The following is a 27176-nucleotide window of genomic DNA, read 5'->3' on the forward strand; positions in this document are numbered from 1 at the left end:
ACCTTCATCCATCCCTGAGGAGACCGTGGAGACACGTTAAAAAACATCTCCTTCAGGGACATATCAATGAAACATGCGAATAACCAAGATATGATGATGACTTACCGGACTGGCGGGGTGGGACAATTGGTACCCGCGGTCTGCGGCAGAGTCCGGCCATGGTTTGCCAGACTTAAAGAGCACCTTCCAGATGTCCTTGTGCGAGGAGCCGAAAAGCTCCTGCAGTGTCTGGTGCTCGGCCGGGTCATACTCCCACAAATCACAGCCTCTGTGCTGGCAAGGAAGGATCAGGCGAACCAGCATCACCTGGACCACGTCAACAAGCCTGATGGCCTTGTCCTCCATACCTTTGACGCGCGCCTTGTCCAGGAAACTGATCCATGAACACCTATGGGACCGGCGGACCGAGCCCCTTTCGGTTCGGCGGGAGGCGGAGATCGCACGAAGAGCGGATCGAGGCGAAGCACACGAGCAGCTTACCCAGCTTCGGAGCTCTCCGGAGAGATAACACTCCTAATGCTGCATGTCTGAGTGTATTGAGTTCTTGCTCGGGAGCGCTGAGTGCTATAGTACACACTAGCTGCTAACGAGACCGAGAGTGAGTGTTTTTCTGCCTTTGAACCCCCCTCTACGTTGCGCATGGGCCTCCTTTTATATGCTAAAGGGGTCTCCGACAGGTGGCAACGTAGACAAGGGTAAAAATGGAAAAGGAATTGCGGTTGGTACAACTACCTATACAGTGTATCATACCTAACCCTGACGGCAGGGGACAAAGGCATTAAATGCCCGTCTACGTCGCCCATATAGTGCAAAAAGGGACCGCCAGGGACACCACCGCTTGCCACGATGGCAATCTTGTCAGCGTCGCTTGTCACCGCGCACCGCTGGCCGCACAGCCTCTTGCCACGCGCGCCTGGAAAGGCCCCAGGGCGACACGTTGGTGGATGTGCTGGAGCGCGGGTACAGAGTGGTAGTTCGCCACGGCAAGCGCCTTGCCGCGGTCGTTGTCTTGTTGCATCCGGAAGCTTGTCGCTCACCGGGCCTCGCCGGGACGCGTGGCGCGTCGCGGCAAGTTCCTTGAGATGCCTTGGTTGGCCTTCCCGGCAAGATCCTCTTGCCGGGGCCTTGTCTCCTTGGCTTGAATACTTTGTTCTTGAATGGCTCCAAAGGAACCACGGAGGACCTTGGCGGTTACCCGGCGAGCCTTGCCGCGGGGTGCTGCAACCGCCCGTGCACAAGTTCGGGATACTAGGGTACCCCTACTCTAGTACACCGACAGGAGCCCCCGGGCCTGGGCCACACACGGTGCCGAGCGCTGTTGGGCCAGGCCCAAAACAGGGCACGGGCATGCGCGGCCTGGGTTACCCCGTATCTCACTCTGTATCCACCGCGCCCTCCTCGAACGGCGCGTCGAATGCGGCATCGTGGGAGAGATCGTGGGTGGTTCGCAGTCATCGACAGGGAGCTGGCGCAACTGGGAATGGAGGATCTCGCGTATTCCTCCGATGAGCACCTCCAACCCAGCGCCAAGCTCAGCTTGTTCTTCAAAGGCGTGGCGACGGCCCTCCAGCGACTCCGGGAGAAGATCCCAAAGCAGCTGGCAGACGAGTCGCGCAAGATCTGCGCGGGAGCTCTTCAAAAGGTGCTGGTGAAGGTGGCCTTCCGCAACCCAGGCCTCAACCTCACCAACGTCCTTAGGGCCTTGCCGCCGGATGCTGATCTGGAAGCGCTCAAGACCCTTGTCGCACCCATTGTGGACAAGGTGAGCGGGATCAAGAGGGTTGAGGGCGATCGCGTAGATTAGGCCGCCCGTTTTCTCTTTTTCTTGTCACTGCTGGTCACGTTATGACAACAATCTGTTAGAGCTGCGACAAGCTATCTTGTAATATGACTCTATTTTGGGTAGCGATTGCTATGTTATTTCCTTTACTTGATTCCTTCCTTTGTATGTTTTTGCCATACGCTTTTATGGAACTTGTCGGCGCAAGCACCTTAGCCGCGAGCGCTGAGTGCGGGACGTCAGCAGCCTGCTGGCGGTGCCGCTACCGACAAGAAACCTTGTCGCAAATAGTCGCAGCTCACTTAAGTTGGTGAGCGGACTCGAAACAAAGTAAGGGCGCAACTAGCTACGAGTTGGTTCCTCCGTGCACAGGTTTTCGATACAAAGCACGGTCGTTCGAGGAAGATAACTTAAAATTTTTAAAACTGATTGCTCAAACTTCAGCAACTTAGCTTTTCTGTCGTTTGCTTCCCGGTAAGGCGAAACTTCCTCGAACGACGCTTGGTCCACACCATTATCTTCTCCTTTCCCACCGGCAAACTTGTGGGCGAGGTAACCTTCCTTTCTCTGAGAAAGAGAAAGAAGAGAAAATAAAGATATGGAGCCTTACGGCTCGTTATTGCTTACCGGGGGTAGGCGGTGCACAAAGTGTCAGATAACGCATGCAAAAAAAAGTAGAAAGCATGAAATTGACAAGATGTGCGGAGCACATGAGCTTTACTTATGCACGGGGTCTGCGCCCGGCTTCGTACAAAGGATTACATGCAACATCGGGAAGACTTGTACAAAAGGTGGTTGCCGGAACAGGTTCCGGCAACCGCGCCCTACGGGTAAAACTTACGAAGATGCTCAATGTTCTAGGAGTTGCTCACCGGAATGCCATCTTCGGTCTCAAGGCGGACAGCGCCACGCCTAGTGACTCGTTTCACCCGGTAAGGGCCTTCCCACTTCGGCGTCAACTTGTTGGAATTCTTGGCGGACTGAACGCGCCGAAGAACAAGGTCGCCTTCCTCGAGACTTCTGGCATTAACTTTGCGGCTATGGTAGCGGCGCAAAGCTTGGTGGTATCGAGCAGCTCGTACAATGGCCTGAAGACGGTCCTCCTCAAGGAGCAGCGCGTCATCTTGTCGCAACTGCTCTTGCTCAAGCTCATCATAAGCGAGCACTCGAGGTGACCCGTATACGAGTTCCGTGGGGAGAACTGCCTCTGCTCCATAGACTAGAGCGAAAGGTGTCTGGCCAGTGGCTCGATTTGGCGTCGTCCTGATCGACCAAAGAACCACTGGCAGCTCCTCAATCCAGTTCTTTCCGCACTTGTGCAGCCTGTCGAAAGTCCTGGTCTTGAGCCCGCGCAGCACTTCAGCATTCGCCCTCTCCGCTTGACCGTTACTTCTCGGATGAGCAACAGAAGCGAAGCAGACCTTGGCGCCAAGATCTTGGACGTACTGCATGAAGGTGCGGCTCATGAATTGCGTGCCATTGTCGGTGATGATCCTGTTAGGGATCCCGAAGCGGCAAACAATCGACCTGAAGAACTTGACTACTGACTGTGCTGTCACCTTCCTCACTGCTTCCACTTCTGGCCACTTTGTGAACTTGTCGATCGCAACGTACAAGTACTCAAAGCCCCCGACAGCTCGGGGAAAGGGGCCGAGGATGTCGAGCCCCCAGACCGAAAATGGCCAGGATAAAGGGATCGTCTGGAGAGCTTGAGCTGGCTAGTGTATCTGCTTGGAATGGAACTAGCACGCTTCACACTTGGTTACTTGTAAAGTTGCATCCTCGAGGTCTGTCGGCCAAAAGAAACCTTGCCGGAACGCTTTGCCGGCAAGTGCTCTTGCGCCAATGTGGTGACCACATATGCCTCCATGTATCTCTGCCAACAGCTTTTGTCCGTCTTCCCGGTGAATACACTTCAATTTCACGCCATTGAGTCTTCTTCTGTACAGCGTGTTGTCGACAAACTGGTACATACTTGATTGTCGGGCTACTCTTTCCGCTTCTTCTTGCTCTTCGGGAAGTTCTCCTGTCTGAAGGAAACGGACAATCTGCTGTGCCCATGCTGGAGCTTGCGGCTCGACAACAAGGACTAAAGGCACATCTGCTGCTGCGGGAACATCCGCTTCTACGGCGAGAACCTGCGGCTCAGCCGGAGCTTGACGTTCCCCGGCAAGCTTGCCAGAGCAAAACTTGTCAGGAGCGTCTGCTTCAACGGAACAAACCCTAGGGCTTGCCGGAGCAGACTGCTCCTCAGCACCTTTGGTGTTGATCTTGAGGACCTTCTTGGCGGCGGCTTCGGGGAGCTCTGCCGGAAAATAGTCACCAGAAATCAACTTCCTCTTCTTGCTCTGTCCAGTTGATGGTGTTACAGATGGTTGTGTCAGTTTGAGCACAAAGATCCCTGGTTCCACAGGTAACTTAAGTGCGGCGCACTTCGACAGGCCATCGGCAATGTCGTTCTGAGTTCTTGGAACATGTTCCATCTGTAGGCCGTCAAAGTGCTCTTCTAGATTTCTCACTTCATCAACGTAAGCTTCCATCAACAGACTGTGATAATTCTTGTTCACTTGGCGGACGACAAGCTGTGAGTCACCCCTGACAATGAGTTTCTTGATCCCAAGGTCTGCTGCGATCCTAAGACCGGCAAGCAAACCTTCATACTCTGCGGTATTGTTCGTTGCTTGCTCCTTGGGAAAGTGCATCTGGACTACGTACTTGAGGTGCTCTCCGGTGGGTGCAACAAGTAGCACGCCCGCACCGGCGCCTTGCAGCGAGAAGGCACCATCAAAGTACATCAGCCACTCTTTGCTTGCTTCCTTGACGGGGATGCTCGTTTCTGGAATTTCTTCATCTTGTGTTGGCGTCCATTCTGCTATGAACTCCGCCAATGCTCTGCTTTGGATAGTTGAAGTGCTCTCAAACTTGAGGCCAAAGCTTGACAGTTCCAGTGCCCACTCGACAATCCTGCCTGTTGCTTCTGGATTTTGCAGTATCCTCTTCAGCGGAAAACGAGTGACGACTGTGATCTCATGTTCTTGGAAGTAATGGCGCAGCTTTCTCGAGGCCATGAGAAGGCCGAAAAGCAATTTCTGCACACCAGAGTACCTTGACCTAGCCCCTTGCAGAAGGGAACTGACAAAGTAAACTGGGCGCTGCACCATTCTTTTCTGCATCTTCTCACGCGCCTGCGCAGATCCATCTTTGTCGGGACCAGAGCTTGCCGGTGAAGTCCCCTGCTTGTCGCTGGATGCATCTGCCGTGGTTGCTGGCTCATCATCCGCCTCCCTCTCCGTTACTAACGCAACACTAACCACTTGATTGGTTGCCGCTATATATAGCAGCAACTTCTCTTGTGGCTTAGGTGCGACAAGTGTTGGAGTGGAGGACAGGTATCTCTTTAAGTCCTGCAGTGCAGCCTCCGCTTCCGGAGTCCATTTCATTGGACCTGCCTTTTTCAATATTTTGAAAAATGGCAGGGCGCGCTCAGCAGACCTAGAGATAAACCTGCTGAGAGCAGCTACGCAACCGGCAAGTCTTCGTACATCCTTGACGCGCTTTGGTGCTTCAATCTGCTCAATGGCCTTGATTTTTTCGGGATTGGCTTCAATTCCCCGCTGAGACACGAAGAACCCGAGAAGCCTGCCGGAGGGGACTCCAAACACACACTTCTCGGGGTTGAGCTTGAGGTTGATCTTGCGCAGATTTGCAAAGGTTTCGTCTAAATCTTGAATCAGAGTCGCCTTGTCCTTGCTCTTGACCACTATGTCATCCATGTAGGCTTCCACATTTCTGTGTATTTGCGGCTCAAAAGCGTCATGGACTACCCTTGCAAATGTTGAACCAGCATTCTTTAAACCGAAAGGCATCCGCACGAAACAGTATGTGCCACATGGGGTGATGAATGCGGTCTTCTCCTCATCCTCTTCTGCCATGAAGATCTGATGGTATCCTGAGTATGCATCAAGAAATGAAAGCAAGTCACATCCGGCCGTGGAGTCAACAATCTGGTCGATGCGTGGCAAGGGAAATGGGTCTTTGGGACAAGCTTTATTGACATCGATAAAGTCGATACAAAGCCTCCATTTCCCGCTTGCCTTGCGCACGACTACAGGGTTGGCCAACCACGTAGGATGGAGCACTCCTCTGACAAGGCCTGCTGCTTCCAATTTCTTGATTTCTTCTACGATGAATTCTTGGCACTCCACTGCCTGCTTCCTGACTTTCTGCTTGACGGGCCGCGCATGAGGACAGACGGCAAGATGGTGCTCGATTACTTTCCTGGTAACACCGGGGATGTCAGACGGTTGCCACGCAAATACGTCGACGTTCGCCCGCAGGAAAGCAACGAGCGCGCTTTCCTATTTAGGGTCGAGAGTGGCACTGATGGTAAAGGTACCACTAGTGCCATCCTCCTTGGCGGACACCTTCTTGGTCTCTGGTGGAGCTGCCATTGTCTTCTTACACTTGCCGGTGGAGCTCGATGGTGCGTCCTCGACGGTAGCGCAGCACTCCGAAGAGGTGCGCTTGCCGGAGTGGGCCTCAGAACTCTTGCCAGACTTGGTCTTCTTCTTCGCCCCGGGAGGTTCAACGGCAAGTGACTTGCGATCTGTTGCGGCTGCTGCTTCCCGGTAGATCTTGTCGGCGCAGATAAGAGCATCCTTCTTGTCGCCAGGGACAGAGATGACACTTATCGGGCCTGGCATCTTCAGCATGTTGTATGCATAGTGAGAGGCTGCCATGAATTTGGCAAGTGCTGGACGGCCGAGTATCCCATTGTAAGGCAATGGAAAGTCAGCAACGTCAAAAGTGACCCTCTCAGTCCTGAAGTTCAACTCGCTGCCAAATGTCACCAGCAACGTGATCTTTCCCTTCGGCTTGCTCCTTCCCGGATTGATTCCTTGGAATGTGCTGGTCTCTTCGAGCTCGCCATCAGGGATCTGGAGTTTCTGGAGTACCGCGGAGGAGATCAGGTTCAAGCCGGCCCCGCCGTCAACTAGCATCTTAGTGACCTTGAGGTTGCGGATAGTTGGTGAAACCAACATCGGAAAGCACCCGACCGCAGTTATGCGATCAGGGTGGTCCTCAATATCAAAGATGATAGGCGTGCTGGACCATTTCAGAGGCTTGTGTGACTCGACGGGTGGTTCTACCGCATTGACTTCCCGCACCCACTACTTGAGCTGGTGGTGTGAAGTATGCAGAGAAGCACCACCGTCAACACACAGGACCTCTGTGGCTTTCTGGAACTCCTGCTCATCGGTCTCGTCATCATCCATATCTTCATCGTCGTCGTCATCTTCAACCTTGTCGCGGCCGTGGGGAGGTCTGTCTCCTTGCCGCTGCTTGGCCTTGCCGCGGTGTCCTCCTCGATCGGGGCGTTTCTTGCCATCTCCTCCAGCACCTTCCTGGGCCTTCTCCTTGTCGCGTCGCTCGTATTCAGCCTTTTGCTGCTCGACAAGCTGCTCGACCTTCTTGCAGCTTTGGAGGTCATGGCCCTTGGTGCGGTGGATCTTGCAGTACTGCTTGTTGGTGCCGTCCTGCTTGTCGGCGACCGCCACATCCTGGTAGTTGGTGCCTGCGGCAATCTCCTCGCCGGAGCTACCAGCTTTGGCTTTCTTGGCGCCACCTCCGTTGCCGGACTGCTCAACGACTAGCACATCTTTGCCTTTCTTCTTCCTGTTGTTCCGCCGTTGGTTTTTCTTTGCCGGGGCAGCCTCCTCACTATCAGATCCTCCTGCTTCTGTATTCTCTCCGGGGAGTTTCCTCCCTTCCTCAGCACGTGCACACTTGTCGGCCAGGGCATATAGCTCACTGACGTCTCTGATCTTGCACATCACCATCTCCTCCCACATCCTGCGGTTTCGCATGTTCTGGTGGAACGCGCTGATTACCACGGCAGGGTGGACATCTGGGATGTTATGCTGTACGCGGCTGAATCTCTGAATGTACTTGCGGAGGGGCTCTCCTTCCTTCTGGGCGAGCAGATGAAGGTCGCTCTCTTGGCCATGAGGCTTGTGGCCGCCTGTAAAGGCGCCGACAAACTGATGGCATAGGTCTGCCCAGGAGGATATGGAGTTGTCCGGCAAGTGCATGAGCCAGGATCTGACATTGGGCTTGAGCACCAGCGGGAAGTAGTTGGCCAGGATCTTGTCGTCCCGCCCCCCGGCAGCTTGCACCGCGATGGTGTAGATGCTGAGGAACTCCGATGGATGCGACTTGCCGTCGTACTTCTCTGGTACGTCTGGCTTGAAATTCTTCGTGCTGGGCCACTGGACTTGTCGCAGCTCACGAGTGAACGCAGGGCATCCTACCGCGTACGTCAAGTCGCCTGGTTCCCCTGGTGCATGCATGTTGATAGAGGGCCCAGCGCGCTGGTCCGATTGACGCCGCGCTTCTCTTCGGCGCTCGATGCGAGTTCGAGCGTCTTCTTGCTGTCGTTCATGAAGAACTTGGCGCTAATCGCGACGAGCTCGTGGATCTGATGATGCGGTGGAGTCGCTGTCGAGGTGGATCCGGCGAGTCGGCGATCTTGACCTTCGGGGTGGAGAGTGCATGGTGGTTGCACCCCCACCGGTTTCATCGCCATTGGCTCGTGCCTGGCAGTCCTGCCGCGGCAGCGATGTACTCGGCTGTCGCGGAGTGTCGCCGTTGGCGAAGCCGATGAGACTCTGAATGGTGGCCCTCCATTCATCGATCTTGTCTTCCATTGGAGGGTAATCCAGGAGCAGTTGAGCTCGCGCCAAAGCTTCTGCTGGAGTGGTGGGCGGCAGTGGCGAACGGCGCGAGGAGCGGGATATGCTCGGACTTCTAACTATGTTAGAAGGAGCAGTATCCCGTCCAGGCGACCGTGTCTCGCTCGTGCCAGCATGTTGGCGTGCATGCTGGTCTTGAGCACCCCGAGATCCACCAGCTCGATCTTGGTCCAACGAACGTATGGCACTACGAATACCATGACGTTGTCGGTCCTGCGCCTCCTGAGATGGGCGCGGTGCATGTACGGACGCCGAGGTCTGCGCAGCCTTGTCCTTGGACCTGGCAGCACCGTGGGCTCCCTCGTCGATGCTCGTTCTTCCGCCGGCGTCTACCCCACCACCCGTTTGCTCCGGTGGTGGTGGGATCGACGTGGACGGAACAGCTGCCGCCGAAGCCTTCTTCTTCGGTGGCATGTCGATGAAGAAGATGAAGGTCTAGCTCGTGTGAACGTCGGATCAGGTTCACACAACCTCGACGCCCCCTACCTGGCGCGCCAAAGATGTCGGGGAAACTGATCCACGAACACCTATGGGACCGGCGGACTGAGCCCCTTTTGGTTCGGCGGGAGGCGGAGATCGCACGAAGAGCGGATCGAGGCAAAGCACACGAGTAGTTTACCCAGCTTCAGAGCTCTCCGGAGAGATAACACTCCTACTGCTGCATGTCTGAGTGTATTGAGTTCTTGCTCGGGAGCGCTGAGTGCTACAGTGCACACTAGCTGCTAACGAGACCGAGCGTGAGTGTTTTTGTGCCTTCGAACCCCCCTCTACGTTGCGCATGGGCCTCCTTTTATATGCTAAAGGGGTCTCCGACAGGTGGCAACGTAGACAAGGATAAAAATGGAAAAGGAGTTGCGGTTGGTACAACTACCTGTACAGTGTATCATACCTAACCCTGACGGCAGGGGACAAAGGCATTAAATGCCCGTCTACGTCGCCCATATAGTGCAAAAAGGGACCGTCAGGGACGCCACCGCTTGCGACGATGGCAATCTTGTCAGCGTTGCTTGTCACCGCGCACCGCTAGCCGCACAGCCTCTTGCCACGCGCGCCTGGAAAGGCCCCAGGGGCGACACGTTGGTGGATGTGCTGGAGCGCGGGTACAGAGTGGTAGTTCGCCGCGGCAAGCGCCTTGCCGCGGTCGTTGTCTTGTCGCGTCCGGAAGCTTGTCGCTCACCGGGCCTCGCCGGGACGCGTGGCGCGTCGCGGCAAGTTCCTTGAGATGCCTTGGTTGGGCATCCCGGCAAGCTCCTCTTGCCGGGGCCTTGTCTCCTTGGCTTGAATACTTTGTTCTTGAATGGCTCCAAAGGAACCACGGAGGACCTTGGCGGTCACCCAGCAAGCCTTGCCGCGGGGTGCTGCAACCGCCCGTGCACAAGTTCGGGATACTAGGGTACCCCTACTCTAGTACACCGACACGCCTGGATCACTGACAGTTCGTCGGACGACGACCAGTTCACGCCCTTCTTGGGCCAGGACCTGAGCCGCAAAGGGGCTCCAGATCGAAACTCAGGAGCAGCGGCCCACTTTTGGCCGCGCGGCTCAGTGATATAGAACTACTGTTGCTGCCACTCCTTGATGGAGTCGTTGAAAGTACCCGTCGGCCATGTGACCTTGGGCATCCTTCTCACCATGGCGTCTCCACACTCGGCATGTTCGCCATTCACCACCTTGGGCTTCACGTTGAAGATCTTGAGCCATAACCCGAAGTGCGGCGAGATGCGGAGAAAGGCCTCGCACACGACGGTAAACATCGAGATGTTGAGGAAAGAATTGGGGGATAGATCATGAAAATCAATCCCGTAGTAATACATGATGCCGCGAACAAAAGGGTGGAGGGGGAACCCGAGCCCGCGGACGAAATGGGGGAGGAAAACGACTCTGTCGTGGGGCTCCAGAGTAGGGACAGTCTCTCCCGCCGTTGGAAGACGGTGGCCGATTTTCTTGGCCAGATATCTGGCCGCCCGCAGCTTTTTAATATCCTTCTCCTGGACGGAGGAGGCCATCCACTTGCCTCCTGCTCCAGATCCGGACATTTTTGGAGGACCTTTGTTGGTGGAGAGGATGAATTCTTGGGCTCTAGGGCTCGGGCGAAAGGAAAGGGGCGAGCAGAAGTAGAAGAAGGCGTGGGTAGAAAGGAGGAGGCTTTTCCCCTTTATAAAGGCGACGAAACTTTGTGCCTCCCCACTTGCCTAACGGAGCCTACTCGTTCCCCACTTACCGTAATTGATGGTACGGTTGGGTTACCCACGCCCGTATTGAAGAGGATCCCGCATTAAGGGGACACGATCTCTGCTTTGACAAGACGTGCCAAGGAAACCACCTCATGATGTGTGCGGTAGCAAGTTGTAAAAACGGTTCGAATAAAAACCGGACCGTGGCGTGATGTCGCTTTTCGAAGAGTTGTCAGCAGATTAGATTCGTGGATTATTCTCTCTACGGTGGTATATGTAATTTTATCTTGTAGAGCTGGACACGGTCCTTGTGTTCGGAATTTATCTTGGAGTATTTGGAGATGGAACCCGCCTCGCAATGCCGAAGACAATCTACGCGCCGGACTCATCGTCATTGAAGCCTGGTTCAGGGGCTACTGAGGGAGTCCTGGATAAGGGGGTATCCGGACAACCGGACTATATACTTTGGCCGGACTGTTGGACTATGAAGATACAAGATTGAAAACTTTGTCCCGTGTCCGGATGGGACTCTCCTTGGCGTGGAAGGCAAGCTTGGCGATTCGGATGTAGATCTCCTCCTCTGTAAACCGACCCTGTTTAACCCTAGCCCCCTCCGGTGTATATATAAACCGGAGGGTTTAGTCCGTAGGACACAAAAACAACAATCATACCATAGGCTAGCTTCTAGGGTTTAGCCTCTCTGATCTCGTGGTAGATCAACTCTTGTAATACTCATATCATCAAGATCAATCAAGCAGGAAGTAGGGTATTACCTCCATTGAGAGGGCCTGAACCTGGGTAAACATCGTGTCCCCAACCTCCTGTTACCATTAGCCTTAGACGCACAGTTCGGGACCCCCTACCCGAGATCCGCCTGTTTTGACACCGACACCGACCCTGTGTGTCTTTCAGCCTGTTGACAGCCCATATATCAGTTGGGCGATTTGTAGTCGGACCTGAGTTTTGGCCTTTTAGCAACCCATTTAAGTGTTGGGCCAATTCCCGGCCCTATGTGCCTTTTAGCCTGTTAACAGAACATAAATGAGTTGGGCCATTTGTAGTTGGGCCTGAGTTTTGGCCTTTTAACGGCCCATGCCCTTCATGGTCCAATACCAGCCCGGTTTCTCTTTCGGCCTGCTAAAGGCCCACAACACATATGGGCCATTTGCAATACGACCTGACTTTCGGCCCATGCTCTTCATGGTCCATTACAAGCCCGCTGTCTCTTTCGGCCTGCTAAAGGCCGACAGTATAGTTGGGCCATATGTAGCCCGAACTTAGTAATGTCCTGTTAACGGCCCGTGAAATCAATTGGGCCCACTTGTTGCCCGCTTCGATGTCGGACTGTTAACGACTCGGGAGGTAAGAGGGCCGACCATTAACTTTCAGCCTGGTAATGGCCCATTAACTTAATGGGCCCACTAAAGTTCTTACATCTCTTTAGGCCAAATTAGATAATTTGAGCCCATTACGACGAGCTATTATGCACAGGACCAAAACCGATCAAGCAAAGGTATGGCATACAGGGAGAAATGTTGCACATCCAGCATATATTACAGGAAATTACATCCACTTGGCAATCAAAGATTGATGCCAGTGCAAATAAATGAACAGAACCTAACGATCTACAGTGTCACAATCTGCAACCTCAGCACGGATGATGCCCATAAGCATGTGGGCAAGTTCTTGATGCTTTGCTACACTGTCTCTAAAAACATTGATCTGTTGTTGTGTCGCACGACTCCGCACCTCTGATTCCTCCACCATTTCCATCATTGCTTCGGCCATTAATTGGTTCACAAACATACATTTTTTCTGTTGCATTCGAGATAGAGGATACTGAACAGATTCAGATGGCGATTTTGGCTGGCTTGTATTATTGATAGTGGAGAGTTTCTCCACCACTCCATCATAACATAAATTAGGAGGGGAACCAAATAGATTAATCATGAGTTATTGCCATATTACCTGGCCTATATTTATTGGGAAGAAACAATGGGATTGCCTTGCTGTTTTCAGAGTTTGTCTTCTTATCTTCAGTAGCCTGCACCAAATTAACATACTAGCATTGCTATCATTGGCCAATTCAGATAATAAGAAAGCAACATTGACACAACGAACGTTTGGGCAACTAGCCTACACCAAATTAACACAATATGGCATAGCTATCATCAGCCAGGTAAGGTAATATGAAAGCAACATTGACACAATGAATGAATGGGCAACCAGAGCAGCACTACAATTCGGTAATGTGCATGATATGAGATAGTACACTCATGCAGCTCAGTATGCAAAACTTCCAGGCAATTTTCTTTACAAAAGTCAACATTGGCACCTTTAACATTTTGCTACAACTAATTTTAGATTAGATAAAGGTTGGATTAATGCCGGTTAACAAAATACATGCTGATGTAAAAATATAGTGATATACAACAGGTACTTACATCAGCATTCGAGCACAGGGAGTTCCCGCAAGATATTTTGCTCGAATACAATCCCAATGATGGAAGTCTTCTATCATTTAACCTTATTTTCTAAAAGAGAGATGGGTAAGAAACATGTAGAAAGTATGATCAGAATGCTATAAAATTTCATGATGCGAGGATACGCACACGCTTCTTATAATGGAGTTGACATGTAATCTAGTTTTATCCATTTCTGCGACATGTAATCCGGAAGGAGGGAGTATGATGTAAGAGCTAGGGATATGACAGGACAACACAGTAAAAAAACACTAAACCCACTGCAGAACCAAAGTATTCAAACCCACTTATATGAGATAGTACACTCATGCAGCTCAGGATGCAAAACTACCAGGCAGTTTTCCTTACAAAAATCAACATTGTGGCCTTTAATCATACATTTTGCTACAACTAAATTTGGATCAGATAAAGGTTGGATTCACGCCGATTAACAAAATACATGTTGATGTAAAAATATAGTGATATATAACAGGTACTTGCATCTGCATTGGAGCACAGAGAATTCCTGAAAGAATCTTTCCTCACAGACGATACCAGTGCATAAATTCTTCTATCTGTTAAGCTTATTTTCTAAAAGAGAGATGGGTAAGAAACATGTAGAAAATATGATTAACATGCTATAAAATTTCATGATGCAAGGATACACACACGCTTCTTAGAATGGAGTTGACATATTTTTGCTAGACTGGAGCAGACTAGTTCTTTGGCCACTGGAATTTGCTTATTATCAGTAGGAGTTGGGTTTTTCTGTGCTGGAGCACTATCTATAAAAACTGGAGTTGGTTTATTATCTCCTGGCGTTTGGATCTTTTGCAAAGACCTTGTTTGTAACCCTTCAGATTCTAACATAGTCGTCTTCCCCTTGCATGCCTTGTATAGAATAATGGTGCTTCAATTATAAAACATGCTACAATCGAGAGATGGAATAGGTACTGAAGAATAGAAAGGCATGACATATTGACATGTATTCCCTCCATCTAGAAAAAAATGGATGGGTCTAGGCATATTTTAGTTCTAGATACATCCTTTTTTATCCATTTCGGCAACATGTAATCCGGAGGAGGGACTATGGTGTAAGAGCTAGGGATACGACAGGACAACATAGTAAAAAAACACTAGTTGAATGTAAAACTGTATGCTAGCAGAATACATATAGAAAAAACTAAGGCAACATACACGTGTATGATTGGGAAACTAAGATGGCATTGCAACAGAGTACTAGAACAACACTTCAATGTAAAAAAACATGGTATGGTACACAGATGAAGTACATACTGATGAATAACAATGCATAAGATATTCAGAAGCATGATGTCCAAATTAAGCAGATGGCATTGCGATAGAGTAGAGTGACAGTACTTGAATTCGAAAACATGTTATCATGAATGGAATAGGTACTGAAAAACAGGAAGGCATGACATATTTACATGCATGATCAGCATGCTAAGCACATGGCATTGCAACAGAGTAGATACACTCCAGGACATTATATGCATGTTGTACCCATATCACGGGGCAAGTTAGAGCAAGGACCTTGTGGGGTGAAGAGGATTCATCATCTTTCTGCAAGTCTTCTGAAGAACTGCCTTTACATGTTCCATCATATTGGGTATCATTGACATCAAGTTTATTGGCCTTTACATTGCTCTCTGAGGTTCTTGTGGATATATCAGTGTGTGCAATTATATCTGACATGCATGGAAGACAACTAGTAGTTAGATTTATGTAATGGGTGCCTGTAGGAGACGACATAAATAGTAGGACTGGGGTTAACTAGCGGCAACAGGTCTCAAAAACTAAAGGGAGAACACAGATGAAGGCTACAGAATATGTATCATTTGTACTCGAGATTAACTAGATGACACACAAAAGTATTAAAGAACAACATAGGTAATACTAGAAGTGGTATAATACTATAATCACTAGCCACTACTGGAATCAGCTACTTTGCCGTCCGCCATGGCTACGACAAAGGCATGTCCGACGGACGGCAAAGGCCTTCGCCGTCCGCCAGCAGACGGCAATAGGTCCGGCTGAATAAGCGACATCAAAGATGAAATCGTCTTTGCCGTCCGTCAGTAGACGGCAAAGAGCCCGGATGGCACACGTGGCAGGTTAGGTCTGTTAGGTGGCTAATGGCGTGCTTTGCCGTCTGGCAGCGGATGACAAAGTGTCCAGATGCACAGACGGCAAATCTCCTTCTTTGCCATCTCTGTCATTGATTTACAATATGTTCAATAATTCATATTCATATGTATAGCCCATGCATATATCACAAATATCAACACAGACCACATGAAAATAAGAACATCACAAGATCATCCATAAAAACATATATATCATATGACCTGTATCACAAAGTAAGACGAGATCACACAAGTGTCGACAAATAAGATCACAACGGTTGGCCTCTACAGAACACAAAACTTAGGTGAGCATCATGGGATCTAGCAACAACAGCACCTAACCTACTGGATGGACACTGCAGTCTAGACCCAACTCCGCAAGCACACTACATACGCTGCAGTCTAGACCCAACAAGTCCAGGTTGTGGTCATCAGCCTTCTTCATGCCATCAACATGATCACCATTGCCTCCTGCACCCCATCATCATCAGGCTGATTTGCTGTTGGTGCTTGTCCTCCTACTCCATCTGCATGGGCAAGAGCAAGTTAGTTGAATGGCATGCACGATAAAAATGCAAGGCATATATATTCATCTACATTAATTCTACTACAGTACATATTTTGCATGGATGGGTTTTGACTTCAATAGAGACTGAAAGAAGAGCATTTTCCCCTCCTAATTGTAATTCCTAGTTGATTATCAAAATTCTGTATGAGCAAATATCCATTGCCAAATACTCCTACATGACAGATCTAGCACATGACAAAAATAAGTGCTCCATAGCCACAACCGGACTGACCAAAATGCAACTAAATATGACCAATAACTACCAACTCATGGATGATGATCTGAACCTGTACCCGCCGATGCTCACCGTCAACTCCGCCATCCGCATTGAGATGCCGCCGTTGAGAATCTTGAAGGGTTGCGACCATCCTCACCACGCTGACGTCGCTGTGCCCGCAGCAACAGTAGCTCGACGCCGCTGGGGCCTCCTCTAAACAAGACTGAAATAAAAAGCCTGTATCTGCATGTAGAGACATTTGAAGTTCGTTTCATCAGTAGTAGGAGTGCAAGTGGCAGCCTGCTTCGTCCCACGAAACTCATCCATTAGTTCTAAATTTGCTCAACATTTTCCTAAAAGTAACACTACATTTGCACTACTATGTTACTGTCCACTAGCCCGCCACACTTGCATTGCATCCTTAATCCAAAGCGATTGATGAGCTAGCTAATGAATGTCATTTTGCTAGTACCACATAACTAGTCAGTTTTGTGCTGCCTTTTGATCCCTAACCTGTGACACAAAGGCTTTCTGGAGCTGCTGCTGAAGCAGTGCTCTGAACTGGCGGGCTACATTCAGGGTCTCGTCCAGCTTGGCCTTCTTGGCCATGAGGTCGGTGTCGGTGTCAAAATCGGCGGATCTCGGGTAGGGGGTCCCGAACTGTGTGTCTAGGCGGATGGTAACAGGAGACAAGGGACACGATGTTCTTACCCAGGTTCGGGCCCTCTCGGTGGAGGTAAAACCCTACTCCTGCTTGATTAATATTGATGATATGGGTAGTACAAGAGTTGATCTACCACAAGATCAGAGAGGCTAAACCCTAGAAGCTAGCCTATGGTATGATTGTTGTTCATCCTACGGACTAAAACTCTCTGGTTTATATAGACACCAGAGAGGGCTAGGGTTACACAGAGTCGGTTACAATGGGAGGAGATCTTCATATCGTATCGCCAAGCTTGCCTTCCACGCCAAGGAAAGTCCCATCCGGACACGGGACGGAGTCTTCAATCTTGTATCTTCATAGTCTGGGAGTCCGGCCAAAGGTCATAGTCCGGCCATCCGGACACCCCCTAATCCAGGACTCCCTCAGTAGCCCCTGAACCAGGCTTCAATGACGACGAGTCCAGCGCGCAAGTTGTCTTCGGCATTGCAAGGTGGGTTCCTCCTCCGAATACTTCATAGAAGATGTTGAACACAAGGATAGTGTCTGGCTCTGCACAAATAAGTTCCACATACCACCGTAGAGAGAATAATTTCTGCACAAATCTAATCCGCTGACGTATTCCGCAGCGTGACATCATGCCACGGTCAAGCCTTTATTCGTTTTACTGTTCCACCTCAGCGTGTTTAGCGAGGCGGCTTCCTTGGCATGTCTTGTCAAAGCAGAGATCGTGTCCCCTTATTCTGGGATTCTCATCAATACGGGCGTGGGTAACCCAACCGCGCCATTAACCGCAGCGCTTGGGAGATAAGCGAGCTTCATTAGGCCGGTGGGGGCTCGTAGTTTCGGCTGCCCATATAAGGGGATAAGGATCTACCCTTTCCATTTACGCCTTCTTCCTCCTTTGCTTATCCGTCCCTGCGTGCTCGAGCTCCAACGCCCAAGCCCGCACTTCCCACCTCAACCTACTCCAATCATGTCCGGAGCAGGAGGCAGATGGATGGCCTCCTCCGTCACGAAGGGGCAAATCAAAAAGTTGAGGAAGGCCAGATACTTGTCTGACGACATCGCGCACCGGCTTGCAGATGTGGGGCAACTCATCCCCACCCCCAGGCCCCATGAGAGGGTTGTTTTTCTTCCCCATTTCCTCCACGGACTGGGTTTTCCTCTTCACCCGTTTCTCCGGGGGCTCATGTTCTACTATGTCCTGGACTTCCACGATCTGGCCCCGAACTTCATCCTCAACATCTCGGCGTTTATCGTCATGTGCGAGGCCTTCCTCTGCATCCAGCCCCACTTCAGCTTATGGCTGAAGACTTTTAATGTCAAGCCGAAAGTAGTGGGCGGCCGCCAAGCGGAGTGCGGAGGTGCCATGGTGGGCCAGATGGTCAACGTCCTATGGCTCGAGGGCTCCTTTGTGGAGACAATAAAAGGGTGGCAATCGGGGTGGTTCTACATCACCGAGCCGCGCGACCCCAAATGGGAAGCGGCCCCCGAATTCCGATTTAGCTTTCCCACACGGCTCACCTCCTGGAAAGAGACAGGCCTAACATGGGTCGATTTGGAAGAGCTGAGCGTTCTCCAAACCTGCGTCAAAAAGCTGGTGAGCAAGAATCTCAAACTCATCAACGTAATCCAGGTCATGCTTATCCGCCGGGTCCTCCCATGCCAGCAACTGGCCTTCAAATTGTGGGAGTTTGATCCGGCACAGCACCAAACCTTGAGCGGGCTCTTCGACACCACGTACGAAGATGCCTGGAAGGTGCTTTTCAAGGTTACGCCGAGGCCCCCGCATCCGCTACCGAAGATCACGGATTCAGCTTGCGGCGCCAGGCCAACGAGGTAAGCTATTCTACCCTTTACGGGACTCTTGTCTTTCATAGCCTGACTCTATGCGGGATCTAAACTCCCCTACCTTTGACAGGACTGGCTGAAGAAGTCCGGGCGGGTTATCTGCCCGGCTCCCCTACCAGAAGACCCAGCAGACGACCGATTGATGGGGCTGCTGGTTCCAGCACCTCACGTGGTGCCAGAGAAGAAGGCCAAGAAGAATGCCACGGGGACTCGAAAGAGCTCCCGATGCCTGGTGGTGTTGGATTCATCGCCCGACAACCCCGAAGCACCCTCCGCCTCTAAAGACGAGGATGAGGAAGAAGAAGAAGTCTCTCCCCCTCCAACGGGGGGAGGAAAGAAAAGAAAGGACGCCCCAACTGGGGAGGCCGGAGGGTCCAACAAGGGGAAGACCCTTCTGCCGGACTACATCTCAGATGCCGAAGACGGCGGGGAGGAATGGCCATCCAGGGTCAAGCCCCTGGCAAAATCGTAAGTGTCCGGTTACCCGAATGACTTATGGCGCTCCTCTATTATTTGGTAGCTTTTGACGCCGAATTTAATTATGCAGGCCGCCCAGAGCTCAGCTCAGCGATTCATCGAGCGGCTCCCTGAATTCGTCAGATGTGAACATCGCTTCACTTCCGACGGCCTCCTCCCCTCTCCCTGCGGATGATGCCGAGGTGGAGTCCCAAAAGGGAGCGAACCAGGAGGAGGTGGTCCTGGAGGCGCCTCAAGGCGACCTCCCGGACTCCAGGCCCAAAGGGGGTAAAGTCCCAGAGGGATCTATGTCCGGCCCCGAGCCGGACACTGCTCCAAAACCATCAACGGTTCCGGAGTCCGACAGGCGGCGCCTTCAGAAGAAGGGCAAGCCTACGACGCCGGTGACCTCTGTCCATCCGGAGGCGCCGGACAATTTGCTGGAGGTGCTTAATGGCGCCTCCATCAACGAGGAACACCGCACTGTTATGAGTGCGGTGATTCAGAAGGATCAGTCCGCCAAGAGCGGGCTGACAGAAGCCTGTACAAGTCTGTTAACAGGCTTTGAGGTATGTGTTTAAAACATATAAAAATGTTACCGCATAGACAATACCCCCTGATGGTCTGTTTGGTGTTCGGAAAGAAAAGCCGAGCTGAGGATCTAAAAAGATATACGCAGGATTCTAACATAAATATGTCAATATGGGAATGCAGGCTGCGCTGCTGACCTCTGCCGCACTGACTGCGGAGGTCAATGCATTGAAGGAGAGCCTCGAGCGGTCCGAGAACGAGCTCGGCCGTGCCAAGAAGCAGCTCGAGGACAAGGAGGGTATGTAATACCGCATGTAAATGTATATCGAAATACTTGGTTGCAAATAATGACAGGACCAACGTAAATGTTGTAGGGGCCATGGCGGAGGTGGCGACCCTGAAGGAAGCGATGTCCAAGGCCGAAAACATTGCGGCCTTGGAGCGCACCGAGCTAGAGAAGCAGGAGGCGCGGGTGGCGGTGGTGCGGCAAGAGCTCCAGGCTCTCGTGGAAAAACACAAGAGTTTGGAGTGTGACTCGAAGACCCGAGAGTCCGAGCTCGCCTTGGCTCTTGAGAGTGCCAAGACCGCTAAGGCCGAAGCCCAGAAGGCCCTCCAGGAGATCGAGGCGATGAAGAAGATAGCGGCGGGTAAGGCATTCTTTATGCAAAGCAAGAACATAAAAGTAAATTATCTGTTACTTACCCGAATCCGGAGCTCTCCAGGAGCGTTCGCCGATCTGCCCCATAGTGTGTCTGATGCTGCTGCGTTCTACCGAGCCGAGGAGGGGAGCTCGATGGAAAAGGTGTTCTGGTCTCAGTATGCTGAGGCCGAACATCCGGTGCCCCTGAGCGACCAGCTGAAGCAGCTGGTCGAGCTCCACAAGGGCGCCGAAAAGGCCATGAAGGGCCTCATAGTTCGGCTGTGGCCTAAGGAAGCCATGCCTGGGAGCTACTTCGGTCTGGTGCGGCGGCTGGTGGACGCGTGTCCGTGGATTGAGGTCATCAAGCGCTCCATCTGCATTGAAGGTGCCCGTCGGGCCCTCGCCCGTGCTAAAGTGCAGTAGGGCAAGCTGGATGCGGAGAAGCTTTTGACGGACGCGCCACCGCCGGGCAAGGAGCATCGCACGCCCGAGATTTATTATAAAAGCGTCCTCAAGGGTGCCCACCTTATAGCGGGTGAATGCAACAAAGTTGTAGTTTTTGAGTAGACTCGCATCTGTTATCCTGTACGCTGAAAACTTTGTTCATATGCGTTAAGCAACGCTTTTTTAATTTAAAATATTACCTTCTGTGCGGCCATTTATCAAATCTGAGAGATGCAAGTCGTCGGCTTCTACCTCCATGCCACGAGTGCTGGGGTGTTCGGGATAAACCTGAGCGCTCTTGTTCCCATTCTTGGGTCCATCTAGGGAGGCGCTCAGCACAGCGAACCAGGCCATCGGACTTATAATGAGTTATCACTCTCACTTAGCCATAGAATTCTATAATTTTAAATTTCGGCGAAGCCCCTAGTATTCGGAAGACTGAGTTCAGGGCGCTATCCACGCCTAGGCCAGATAAATCCGGCTCCTCGCTCTAAGCGGCATAAGTCTTTAAGGACTCAAAAAACCTCGCGAACAGCGACCGGTCTCTCGCACTATCATGACGGTCAGTTTTAGCTTTCTCTACTGAGGTGTTAACCCAGCTCAACTGGGGCACAATCGTAGTAGTTCTCCCAGCGCTACCTTAGCCAACATTGCGGAACGTAAGGTACCAAAACATGGGAGCCGGGCAAACCCAACTATTGACCCAAGACATGATTCGGAGCCGATGCATATAGTGCTATAAGTTCGGGGTGCTGCACTCGTGAGAGTGTTCGGTCTTCTCACACCATGTTATGGGGTGGTTAAGCCCCTGGTGTATTGGCTGTACCAAAGTGTACGGTTGCATAATGTCATGACTGGACATATTTGTATATATATAAAAAATAGATGAATACAATAATAGATAAGAGCTATGTATTGTTTATTAACAAAGGGGCTGCTATGAAAGCAGAACGATACAAATAGTGCGATAAGCAAGAGATGGGATTATTTGACATGTCCCCCTCCAAGGGCAAGCTGCGGGACTTTAAGTAAAACAGGTATTAAGCTCATTATAGAGACCACCTGGACATTTGACGCGGCTTGTTCTCTCCCTGGCTGTTGCATCGTGTGTTCGGCGAGTGTATTGCCGGACAGGCCTTCCGAATAGTTGGGTCCTGAAAGTATATAAAAAAGAAACGGCGGAATAGGGAGCCCCTTAGTGCGGTTGAGCCGCATTCTGGGCGTGACGTAGTTGTGCCCCTCCCCTTAGCCCATGGTATTTCTAAAGCGTAATTATGTACGCGTGGTACCGATATCACCATCTGGCGAGGGCTGGGGTTGCGGCCGCACTGCTATGCTTGCTCGGAATGTGCCAGCCGGCTTTGTTGTAGGTTACTTCGGGCTCGCTTGACGTTGTCCAGACGTTTAACACCTGAATTGGAGAATTGCCTTGAGAGGCTACTCTGTACTTCCGCCGCCAGGGCCGCCTTGTGCTCCTCCGTTCGGAGAGAGTGTTCGGTGTTTCCATTTACCGTGATGACTCCGCGAGGGCCTGGCATCTTGAGCTTGAGATATGCGTAGTGCGGCACCGCATTGAATTTTGCAAATGCGGTTCGTCCGAGCAGGGTGTGATAGCCACTGCGGAATGGGACTATGTCGAAGATTAACTCTTCGCTTCGGAAATTATCCGGGGATCCGAAGACCACTTCGAGTGTAACCGAGCCTGTACAGCTGGCTTCTACACTTGGTATGACGCCTTTAAAGGTTGTCTTTGTGGGTTTAATCCTTGAGGGATCGATACCCATTTTTCGCACTGTATCCTTATAAAGCAGGTTCAGGCTGCTGCCGCCGTCCATGAGGACTCTAGTGAGGTGAAATTCGTCAATGATTGGGTCTAGGACCAGTGCGACGAATCCGCTGTGACGGATGCTAGTGGGGTGGTCCCTTCGATCAAAAGTGGTCGGGCAGGAGGACCATGGGTTGAACTTTGGGGCGACTGGCTCCAACGCATATACGTCCTTGAGAGCACGCTTCCGCTCCCTTTTGGGGATGTGGGTTGCGTATATCATGTTCACCGTCCGCACTTGCAGGGGGAATCCCTTCTTTCCTCTGTTGTTCGGCGGCCGGGGCTCCTCCTCATCATCGCTACGCAACCCCTTGTCTCTGGTTTCGGCACTTAACTTGCCTGCCTGCTTGAACACCCAACAATCCCTGTTGGTGTGGTTGGCTGGTTGTTCGGGGGTGCCGTGTATCTAGCACGAGCGATCGAGTATCCGGTCTAAGCTGGATGGGCCAGGAGGGTTTCTTTTGAATGGTTTCTTCCGCTGACTGGGCTTAGAGCCTCTGAATCCGGCATTGATTGCTGTATCCTTAGTACTGTCGCCGTTAATGCGGCGCTTGTGCTTGCTGCGACGTGACCTACCATTGCTGTCCTTGGTGTCCGAATTGCCAGGGCTCTTGGTTATGTTATTGCTACGAGCTAGCCAGCTGTCTTCGCCCGCGCAAAAGCGGGTCATGAGTGTCGTGAGGGCTGCCATAGATTTCGGCTTTTCCTGTCCTAGGTGCCGGGCAAGCCATTCATCTCGGATGTTGTGCCTGAAGGCCGCAAGGGCCTCGGCGTCCGGACAGTCAACTATTTGATTTTTCTTGGTTAGGAACCGTGTCCAGAATTGCCTGGCCGATTCCTCTGGCTGCTGGATTATGTGGCTTAGGTCATCGGTGTCTGGTGGTCGCACATAAGTGCCCTAGAAGTTGTCAAGGAATGTGGATTCCAGGTCCTCCTAGCAACTAATTGACTCTGTTGGCAGGCTGTTAAGCCAATGTCGAGCTGGTCCTTTCAGCTTGAGCGGGAGGTATTTGATGGCGTGTAGATCGTCACCACGGGCCATGTGGATATGAAGGAGATAATCCTCGATCCATACCGCGGGATCAGTTGTGCCATCGTATGATTTGATGTTTACGGGTTTAAAACCCTCGGGGATTTGATGATCCATTACTTCGTCTGTGAAGCATAGAGGATGTGCGGTGCCCCTGTACTAGGCTATATCGCGACGCAGCTCGGATGAGCTTGGTCTGTTGTATTCGGCCTGGCCGTATTTATTATATCCGGTGTGACGGTTATCGTCACGTGATGTGGGGAGCCCACGCGATCCGTAGATCGATCTTGTCTGCCTTGCCCTATCCTCCAATATGTCTTGCAGGTCTGTTGCGTTTCCCCGTGCTCTGGTATTCTTAGAGCGGCGCCGGGGTGCGGCTTTGATTGAGGGCCGAAGGGCCTCTCTGTCGCGGCCACGGGGTGGCCGATCGGGCGCATCGTACGCTGGTGATGTAGGTTTAGTTGCTTCCTCCTCTAGTTGGGGTAGCAGCCTGCGCTTTGGGTAACTCTTGGAGGGGCGTTCGAATTTATACTCTTCGGCCACCAGGACTTCAGTCCATCTGTCGGCTAGCAGGTCTTGGTCAGCTCTAAGCTGCTACTGTTTTTTCTTGAGGCTGCTTGCCGTGGCCATAAGCCTGCGTTTGAAATGCTCTTGTTCGACGGGATCCTCTGGCACGACGAATTTGTCGTCGTCAAGGCTTGCCTCGTCTTCGGAGGGAGGCATATAATTGTCATCCTCGACCTCTCTGTCGGCCGCTCTCTCATGAGGGCTGGCTCCTTCGTCCTCCTGCGCTGAATCCTGCTGGAGGGGGATGTCTTCGGCATTGTCCGGGGTGTTGACGTCTCCGGTGCCGGATTCACCATTCTTGATTTGGCGGGATTTAGAGCGGCACCGCTGACGTCGGCGCTTGGGTTGCTTCTTGGAGGGGTCATCCTCCGCTTTTTCATCGCCATCCCCTAGTTTGGGGGTGTCCACCATGCATATGTCATATGACGAGGTGGCCTTCCAGTGCCCTATAGGTGCTGGTTCTTGGTCGTCTCCTTCATCGGCATCCATACCGTCGATGTCTTTGGAGTCGAAGTCGAGCATGTCGGTTAGATCGTCGACAGTGGCTACGAAGTGGGTGGTGGGTGGGTTTCGAATTTCTTCATCGTCCGCATCCCAACCCTGCTGACCATAGTCCGACCAGGGCTCTCCTGACAAAGAGAGAGACTTTAGGGAGTTCAGGATATCACCAAAGGGCGAGTGCTGAAAGACGTCCGCGGCGGTGAACACCATGATCGGAGCCCAATCGGGTTCGATCGGAAGGGGTGCAGAAGATTCGGAGTCCGGAACAGAGTCCGGCACCTTGGAGTTATGGGCCTTGCAAAGGACTGGGCTGGTATTCGGCTCTATCGCCATAGAGATTGCGGCTCCCGGGGCGGTGTCCAACCGTCCATCCCCGACTAGCGCAGTCGGCTCCGAGCTAATGATCGGAGCGGACACCTGAGCGGCACTCTGGGCGCTGTCCGGCGGCAGAGTTAGATCATGCCCATCGGGACAGTGCGGCACGCTCGACCGTGGCTCGAATTCGTCGAAGATCAAGTCCCCGTGGATGTCGGCCGTGTAATTTAAGCTTCCAAACCTGACCTGATGGCCAGGGGCGTAGCTTTCGATCTGCTCCAGATGGCCAAGCGAGTTGGCCCGCAGTGCGAAGCCGCCGAATACGAAGATCTGTCCGGGGAGAAAAGTCTCACCCTGGACCGCGTCGTGGTTGACGATCGAAGAAGCCATCGGGCCTAAAGGTGACGACACAGAGGAACTCTCAATGAAAGCACCAATGTCGGTGTCAAAACCGGCGGATCTCGGGTAGGGGGTCCCGAACTGTGCGTCTAGGCGGATGGTAACAGGAGACAAGGGACACGATGTTTTTACCCAGGTTCAGGCCCTCTCGGTGGAGGTAAAACCCTACTCCTGCTTGATTAATATTGATGATATGGGTAGTACAAGAGTTGATCTAACACGAGATCAGAGAGGCTAAACCCTAGAAGCTAGCCTATGGTATGATTTTTGTTCGTCCTACGGACTAAAACTCTCCGGTTTACATAGACATCGGAGAGGGCTAGGGTTACACAGAGTCGGTTACAATGAGAGGAGATCTTCATATCGTATCGCCAAGCTTGCCTTCCATGTCATGGAAAGTCCCATCCGGACACGAGACGGAGTCTTCAATCTTGTATCTTCATAGTCTGGGAGTCCGGCCAAAGGTCATAGTCCGGCCATCCGGACACCCCCTAATCCAGGACTCCCTCAGTCGGCCTTCCTGGCTTCCGCAGCCCCGATCCCGGCATCGTCCGAGTGCAACCCGCTGCTCTGCAGCTCCTGCAGGGCTGCCTGAAGTTGAGACACAAAGGCCTTGAGCCTCCGCACTTCCTGATGAGCTCCCGCCTCGAACTGCTGTGACATCGCCCGGAAGTCCTCCATCTCCTTCCTCTTCGACTCGTAGAAGCGGTCCCACTCCTTCGCCTTCCACTGCGCGTCCTCGATCTCGCTGTTGGTCGAGCTGATGTCGCAGGCGACGGTGAGGCAGCGCGCATGGGTGGCGTTGATGTCGGCGCGGGCGGCGAGGGCGCGGGAGGTGAGGTCCAAGGCGCGGCGCTCGAGGATGTCCGAACGCGGTCCTCGAATGCAGACGACAGCTCCATCACGCGGCTCTCCTGGGCGAGGAGATAAACCGGTCGGTGGAGATGGTGAGCGGGGAGAGGTGACCACAGGGAGGAGAGCTGGGCGGTGAGGAACGGCGGGGATCGGCAGAATCTGGCGGCGGCGTGGGGGTGGAGAAAGGGGATCGAGGAAGACGAGAGAGATGGGATCCAATGTGGGTGTCTGTGTGTGTGGGTTGGGCGTGTGTGCATCGAGGGTGGGGCCCGGGGCTATGTGGCTCATGGGTGGGTGTGTGCCAAGTCATTGATCCGTGGGATCGATCCGTGTCATGTATTTTTCTTTGTCGTCTGCTAGGGGCGGGGCGGCCGTTAGATACGTTAGGTTATTTTCTTTGCCGTCTGCTTTCTAGCTCTTTCCCTTCTGCTAGCAGATGGCAAAGAAAGTGGCCGTTAAATCCTTCTCGTTAATGGGCCATCCATCCTCTTTGCCGTCTGTTAGCAGACGGCAAAGATTCTATGCCGTCAACTAGCTGACGGCAAAGAGCAGGCTGACGACAAACACCCTCTTTGTCATCCGCTCTTTCTTTGCCGTGAGCTTTCTATAAGATGATGGCAAAGACTTTCTTTACTGTCAGCTAGCAGACGGCAAAGAGCTGGCTGATAGCAAAGATCCTGATTCCAGTACTGAGCCTGTGGGATACCATTGGCTGATGGATGATAACTATGGAACAACGTTACCTAAAGAACAAGTATCTTAGCTGAACTATGGAACAACGTTAACTCCTGAACAAGACCCATAAGAGATCAGCATGAATATACAGTGAAATGTGATAATCTATTTTCCATGCTTGGATGAATAACGAAGCCATGAATGTTGCACACAAGTAAGATGAGGGTACAACCTATCTGGCCGCCATCTATAGGAGTGAGCATCATGTGCTGACTTGTCGATGGCCCTGCAATTGTTGTGGCTATCCATGTCGGGCATGCGCA

General features: G+C 52.0%; 1 protein-coding gene across 1 annotated transcript; it reads right to left on the reverse strand.

The window, feature by feature from the left end:
* Window positions 1-16583: 16583 nt before the first annotated feature.
* On the reverse strand, window positions 16584-26466 carry LOC119338507. The gene is made up of 2 exons (XM_037610829.1): window positions 25840-26466; window positions 16584-16718 (listed from the first exon to the last, which is right to left on the reverse strand). Exons 1-2 carry the CDS (start codon window positions 26464-26466, stop codon window positions 16584-16586), a joined length of 762 nt encoding a protein of 253 aa, XP_037466726.1.
* Between the last annotated feature and the right edge of the window lie 710 nt (window positions 26467-27176).

Source organism: Triticum dicoccoides, chromosome 7B (genome assembly GCF_002162155.2).
Source record: "Triticum dicoccoides isolate Atlit2015 ecotype Zavitan chromosome 7B, WEW_v2.0, whole genome shotgun sequence".
NCBI lineage: Eukaryota > Viridiplantae > Streptophyta > Magnoliopsida > Poales > Poaceae > Triticum > Triticum dicoccoides.

Coding starts and splice junctions, on each gene's coding strand:
- LOC119338507 (XM_037610829.1), bottom strand. CDS start 26,466: ATGAGCCACATAGCCCCGGGCCCCACCCTCGATGCACACACGCCCAAC. Junction 16,719..25,839: donor GGGCTGCGGAAGCCAGGAAG/GCCGACTGAGGG, acceptor TTTGACACCGAC/ACCGACCTCATGGCCAAGAA.